At 32.6% G+C, this 7,297-nt stretch overlaps 1 protein-coding gene across 1 annotated transcript; it reads left to right on the forward strand.

Annotated features, from left to right (window-relative positions):
• Positions 1-1,862: 1,862 nt before the first annotated feature.
• On the forward strand, positions 1,863-4,685 carry LOC131066676 (sugar transport protein MST4). Its single transcript, XM_058001504.2, has 4 exons — positions 1,863-2,160; positions 2,413-2,735; positions 3,372-3,998; positions 4,110-4,685. The coding sequence occupies exons 1-4, from the start codon at positions 2,031-2,033 to the stop codon at positions 4,593-4,595; spliced, it is 1,566 nt and encodes a 521-aa protein (XP_057857487.2). The 5' UTR covers positions 1,863-2,030; the 3' UTR covers positions 4,596-4,685.
• The last annotated feature ends 2,612 nt before the right edge of the window (positions 4,686-7,297 follow it).

Raw genomic sequence — 7,297 nt, forward strand, 5'->3', positions numbered from 1 at the left:
ATATAAATATTGTTTCTTGCATATTGAAACTTTCACTATACCAACCTTCCAAAAACACCTCAAACTTGCTCAACATCACTATCAAACCACATAACAACATTAGAACACTCACTTTTGTACCATCTACAACACATAGTGACATCAATGACAACACAACTTAACAACTCAAGTTTCCAACAAACCTTACTTTGGCTATGATCCACTAGACTATAATATGCATTTTTTTTTTTCTTTATTTTCTTCACTATAATCTTGTATGAAAAATTAAATATAATATGACAAATTAAGAAAAAAAAACAAATATATTTCGACATTCTTATACTTCAAACAATTGAAGTTGATCCTACATATATGTATATTGATTACACAAAACACTATCATAAAGTATAATTACATATAAACCATGAGGAGTTATAAATGTGTTAAAAATATTTGGAAGTTCTAAATGAGAGGGAGATTGGAGTGGAATTTAACAAGATGTGATGAATGTAATGTTATTGTACTATGGATTGAAGATGTGGGAAAGGAAATTTATAATTTATGAATGATAAAAGAGTATTGTTGCATGATGGATTTATTGAAAGAAATTTAGAGATAAGTATGACGTTGTTACAAGAAACACAATAATTATGTCAATTTGTTTAGAAATAGGAAGAGACAATGAATAATATATTTTAACACAGATTAAGTGGATAAGTGTAGGTAGATAATTTCAAAGGAGCAATGGATATGTTAAAGCAAGTGGATAAGTGTATGTAGATAATTTCAAGGGAGCAATGGATAGGTAAAATCAAAGATTATTGAGTGGGATAATAAGGTAAGTAAATTGAAAGTTGAATTCATGGCTGCAAATTATCAACTAGAGTTGTTAAAGGAGCTTTAAAATTTGAAAAAAATATTTTCATTGTTAAAAGTTATGTAGAAGAAGTTTATCGACTAAGCATTGTGACCAATATGACCGAGAAAGGAAATTAGTAGAATGTTTGATTGGACTATGCATGAGAATTCAAAATGAGTTGAGTGTATGGAGATCTCAATGTCTGAATAGATATATTGGTTTGTTTTGAAGGAAAAAAATGATTTGAACCACAAAATACAAGGTAAGAATGATGAAAATAGAGAAAGAAGAGAATTATTTTAGATTAATAGTAGTAGAAACTGAGGACATTGCAATAAGCGATAAGATAGGGGTGATCCCAAGGTAAAGGCAAGTGAACAATTCATATTATATTAAAAGAGACAAGAATGGAAAATTTTGGGATACTTATGTCAATGATGGAATAGAAGGATATAAAATATTTTTGCATTCTCAAGAAATTGAAATCATTAGACTATCAAGTAGTATGAAAAAGATATCACAAGAATACAAGGTAGTATAGGAGTTGTGGTTGAAGGAAAGATTGTAAATGCAAGTTTGGTTGAAATATAGGTAGTAGAAGGAAAGATAATAAATGAAGGTTTGGTTGAAATCATGATATAGATATTTGTGGTGCAATAGTGGGGTGCAAAATTAAGTGGTAATTAGTAACATTTTCTTATCTATTGAATTAGAGGAAATATAATTAATTTGTAGATTTTGATACATTCTCTAAACATGTCCTACAAATCCAATATCATGATAAGTCAATTCCTAATATCTTGACTATCACAATTATCTTCAAAATCTATTGAATATTACAAATGTTCTAAATTATAATAAAGACAAGATAGGATGAATAATAATAACAAGAAGTAACTAAATAAAACTAAAAATAAATAATATTAAAATGAAATTTATATTTTTTAAAAATAGACGTTCTATATATAGGTTTCTTATCGATATATATGATAGTAATGAGTGCACTTTCTGCGACAACCCGATTGTAGCTTTCGGGCCATATTTATAGGAGGGTCGCTGTTATTCTCCAAGAGTATACAAGAGTTTTTCATTTCATTGGAGGAATTTGCTTCTCAGTCGTTTCAAGAATTTCGAGGTCCTTTTGTGGACTTGTGAAGAATTTGTAGTCAGTTGGAAAGATCTAGAAAAGGAGATGCCTGCAGCAGGGTTTGTGGCTCCTGGAGGAGTGGAGTTCGAGGCGCGGATAACGCCTTACGTGATCATAACATGTGTCATGGCAGCAAGCGGAGGCCTGATGTTTGGCTACGATGTTGGAATTTCAGGTAAGCTTTTGTCCTTTGTGAAATCTATAAAGTTTTCAGTGAAAGATTTGGTATTTTTAAAGTTCTCAGTGTAAGATTTAGTATTTTTAAAGTTTTCGGTGTGAGATTTGGTATTTTTGCTGGTTTTCTTAAAAATGGAAGAAGATCTGTTGATGTTTTGTTGTTTTTGAGGTCTTTTTGAGTTTGAACTCCGAATTCTGGTGATCTGATGGAAATATTGGCCGAGACTGACTGTTGTTGTTTAATTTGTAGGCGGAGTGACTTCTATGAACGATTTCCTGAAGAAATTTTTCCCTGTTGTGTATCGGAGAAAGAATGAGATCCAAGACAATAATCCATACTGTAAATATGACAATCAGGGGCTTCAGCTGTTTACTTCGTCTCTGTATCTGGCCGGTCTGATAGCGACATTCTTTGCGTCGTATACGACCAGAGTATGGGGCCGGAAGCCGACCATGCTTATTGCAGGCATATTTTTTCTGATTGGAGTAGTGCTGAACGCGGCAGCTCAAGATCTCGCCATGCTTATCATTGGGAGAATTTTGCTGGGATGTGGTGTTGGATTTGCTAACCAGGTAGATAATCTTGTTCAAGATGGAAAATTTTTAAAAATGTCTTTCAAAGTACTTGTCAATCTTACAGACTTAGAAAGGAATTTGCCTATTTTCGGTGGTTTTTGTGTTGTTTCTAATTTTGCAGTAAAATTTGTTTTGCCTATTTCTTTTGTTCTTGAGATTCCTAATTTTCTTGTTATGTTTGTTGTAACTTTTCGACAGATTTAAGTTTGTTCATTACAAATTTGACTCCTTATTTTGGAGAAAACTTTCGGTTGCATTTACTTTCTATTTCTGAAATCCTTAGCATTTTTCAGGATATCTTTATATTCTGGTTGTTTTCGTTCTGTTCTGCGGGCGGCAGATCTTTCTAAATCTAAATTAGCTAATTATCTACATTTTTCATCCTCTTTTCTACCATATCTACATATTCCATTGTGAACAAAATCTCTTTCACATTTGTTCTTCAAATATTGCTCCTTTTGAATATTACAGAATTTATTTCAGGGTCTAATTTACTCTGTTATTTGCCTGAAAATTTAAACAAATTGACGGTGGATAATTGCAGAGACTGATTTACCCCAGTAATTTTTTTGTTTTCCTGAAACTATGCACTGAATTGAGATAAATTGACGGGTGGTGAATTTCATGGTGCAGGCGGTTCCTCTTTTCTTGTCAGAGATAGCACCGACCAGAATCAGAGGGGGTCTTAATATTCTCTTCCAGTTGAATGTTACAATAGGGATTCTGTTTGCTAACCTTGTGAACTACGGAACAGAGAAAATCGCGATTTGGGGATGGAGGCTTTCACTGGGTCTAGCAGGAATTCCTGCTCTTCTTCTTACTGTGGGTTCCATATTTATAGTAGAAACTCCCAACAGCTTGATTGAAAGGGGACTCCTGGAAGAGGGTAAGGTTGTACTCAGAAAAATTAGAGGAACCGACAATGTGGACCCAGAATTCAACGAATTAGTAGAGGCCAGTAAAATAGCCGCATCGGTTAAACATCCATTCAGAAATCTTTTGAAGCGCAGAAACAGGCCTCAACTGATCATAACAATGTGCCTGCAATTCTTTCAGCAGTTCACCGGTATAAATGCCATTATGTTTTATGCTCCTGTGCTCTTTCAGACTTTGGGGTTCAAAAACGACGCCTCTCTCTACTCTTCAGTTATTACTGGAGCTGTAAATGTTTTGTCCACTGTAGTTTCAATCTATTCAGTTGATAAAGTTGGGCGAAGAGTGCTTCTGCTCGAAGCCGGAGTGCAAATGTTTGTTTCACAGGTAAATCTTCTGTACCCATCAGTTTTTCTCATGTAAATTGTAATCACATGTAACCAATTTTTTCAATATTTTGATATCACGAATTGTAAAATTTTTGTTTTGGAATTGCAGGTGATCATTGGAATTCTGTTAGCAACAGGGATGAAAGAGGACGAAGAGATTTCGAAGGGCATAGCAATTGTGATAGTGCTTATGGTATGCACATTCGTCTCATCCTTTGCATGGTCATGGGGGCCTCTTGGATGGCTCATTCCCAGCGAAACATTTCCACTAGAAACAAGATCTGCTGGACAAAGTGTCACCGTGTGCGTCAACCTTCTCTTCACATTCGTCATTGCACAGGCATTCCTGTCAATGCTTTGCCATTTCAAATACGGGATTTTCTTGTTTTTCGCTGGCTGGGTTTTAATGATGTCCACATTCGTCCTGTTTCTCCTTCCGGAGACAAAGAATGTGCCAATTGAAGAAATGATAGAGAAAGTGTGGAGACAACACTGGCTGTGGAAGAAGTATGTCACAGACTCTGATCTGATTGATGACGAGGACTGCGATACTGGAAAACCTAATGGCAAGGCCTATCACAATTCCCAGTTATAACTTGGAAAACTTTGATGTTGGGCGTTTAAATAAGTATATTTATATAATATACACTGCTAAACATTCACGGGTTATGCAGTTCAACCATAATTTAAAGGACCAGTCGTAAAAGAAGTAAGTAAAATGATAAATTTTATTATAGATATTAAACTTTCATAATTTATATGATAGGAATGAGTTGTTTCTAGATTAGATTGTGTGAAATATTTTGACATCAATGTTCTTGATCATAATTCACGATCTACCATTTGTTGATGTCAAAAATTTCACACAATCTATACACACTCCATGATCACAACATAACTCTATGTAATATTGTTCTATGTACCATTTACCACCTTATCATCGTGCATTTGCATTTGCACATCATTACTTTTACATATAACTTGCCCTTACACATGGACACACATGCCTACACTTTGATTTTTTCAACTAGAACTATAGAAGTTTGACACTTGACAACATATGATATTGACACATCATGTTTTTTTTTCATATGAAACTACACCATATACATATGAAATGATAGTCTTTTATATAAATAGTTGTAAAAGTTAGAGAAGCTCACATCAATCACTTGTTGTCTACATTTTGTGTAGATTTTATTGCAATATAATTACCTCACAAAAGTCCTTTTATTGAATGTGCATTAATATATTAGTCTAGAGTTTCTTATTAATATTCTATACTTTCTATAGATTATTACTTTAGCTTTAAGATTTGCCCTTTGATCTTCCTAGGGTTCAAACCATTGGGTATTTGGTCTTGATATTTTTCATTTTCATGCAATTTAAAATGAACTCTTAAAACCAATAGAAGGAAATTTTATCCTCTAGTTCTACAATTAAAAAATCTCATTGAAATCAAGCGAAGAAAATAATGAAGATAAATGCATACTTATGGTTTTAAAAAAAATTTTTTAAACTTATTGTTAAAATACACTAGGACTTTTAAACAAATGACTTCATGACTTAACATTAGTTATAGTGGACCATCATAGTCCTTTTAGATATAAGTAAACCTTGGTATTCTAGTATTCAAGGTAAAATTTACACCTATTGGATAATTGGACATGAAATGATGCAGAGCAGTATCTCATAAAACTTGGAATGATTTTGTCAAATTTCTACATGACAAGTGTTAAATTAATCTCGTATAGATTTTAGAGTCTTATATAATGAGTTCTATATATGCTTTGCATGGTTATAAGAGGAAATGCTAGACCATCTCTACATCCTTAAATACATTAATAGAATCAAAACCGAATTCATGCTATGATGGACTTATGTTGGATAATTTTGCTCAAGAATTTTGTAATTTATTAAAAAATGAGGCATTGGTAAAAGTGAAGCAATAGTGGCCATCTCTACACATAGTAATAGAACCACAAAAAATTGCCATTCTTATAATCCATGTAAAGTTCATCAACTCAAAAGCAATACCAACAATTTTAACCATTATCACTAAACTTGAAGTCTCTTAATATGTCTATACTAGACAAGGATAAAGGCTAGTGACTATAAAGTTCATAATGGCATAACTATTACCATTCTCACTCTCACAAAACTTTGATTTCCATGATCAACAAACTCTAGTTGTAGGTAACAATAAGATCCTATTGATGATTAATACACCAAAGAAGAGGTTAAGTGTCTTAGTAAATATACCCTAGATAACACCTTAGGGAATTAAAAATTCTTTTCCACATGAAATAATGGGTCAATAAAAATTCCATGCACAATGCATAACTACATCATCTCAATATTTTATTAGTTTGATGAAGTTCACTAATCCTGAAATTCTTCCTACACATTGCTTAGTGTAGTTACCTAAAATTGTCCTAGCCTAATTAAATAAATATTTTTATTTATTTAATTTATTTAAACCTAATTCTTCTAATAATTAAATAAATCTTTATTTATTTAATTAATTCACTTTAATCCTCTTCTAAGCCTTTCCTCGTTTAAATAAATACTTTTATTTATTTAAATTGTCCTTTTCTTAAATTAAATAAATATTTTATTTATTTAATTGATCCCACTTCCTCGATTGATCTTTATTTATTTAATTAATTCATTAACCTTTTCTATCCATGACACATGTCATTCATCTCTTAATTCCTACACCACCTACCCTCTCATTATTTTCTTATTTCCTCTACCGACCCCTTAATCCTAGTTGACCATTTATCCTTTACACCTCTCAATCTTATCCCTTCATCTCTTACAGTGTTCCATATATAAGAGGATACACTCCTTCATTATCGACCCTAGTCACCTAATCAATCTTATGAAATCAAGCCTTCAAGTGACCCAACTACCAACCACATTTCTGTTCTTTGTTGAGCTCTTGTGCACACATAAATCTGAGAGAAAATTTATCAAACAAGATCAATGGAGATTGAAACCCTACTAGACATATGATTGGTATATCTTGTTTTGTTATTGTTTATTTGCATGATCTTAGGTATCTCTATTGGTATTGGTGAATGTTTCATTGTAGGACCTAGATTATTTGTGGTTAGATCTTTATGGTTTTACAATAGTTTATCATCACTTTTCACCATATACACTTAGTACAACACATAATACAGTTCATTCCCAAATCTCTTATACTAAGTATTTCCCTATACCACATATTTATCTAGGTGTAAAGCGGAAAAATTGAACCCTAGTTGTTCTCCCCTCCCCAACTCCAAGGAG

The sequence above is a fragment of the Cryptomeria japonica genome, chromosome 4, assembly GCF_030272615.1.
Source record: "Cryptomeria japonica chromosome 4, Sugi_1.0, whole genome shotgun sequence".
Lineage (NCBI taxonomy): Eukaryota > Viridiplantae > Streptophyta > Pinopsida > Cupressales > Cupressaceae > Cryptomeria > Cryptomeria japonica.

Coding starts and splice junctions, on each gene's coding strand:
- LOC131066676 (XM_058001504.2), top strand. CDS start 2,031: ATGCCTGCAGCAGGGTTTGTGGCTCCTGGAGGAGTGGAGTTCGAGGCG. Junction 2,161..2,412: donor CTACGATGTTGGAATTTCAG/GTAAGCTTTTGT, acceptor TTTAATTTGTAG/GCGGAGTGACTTCTATGAAC. Junction 3,999..4,109: donor TGCAAATGTTTGTTTCACAG/GTAAATCTTCTG, acceptor TTGGAATTGCAG/GTGATCATTGGAATTCTGTT.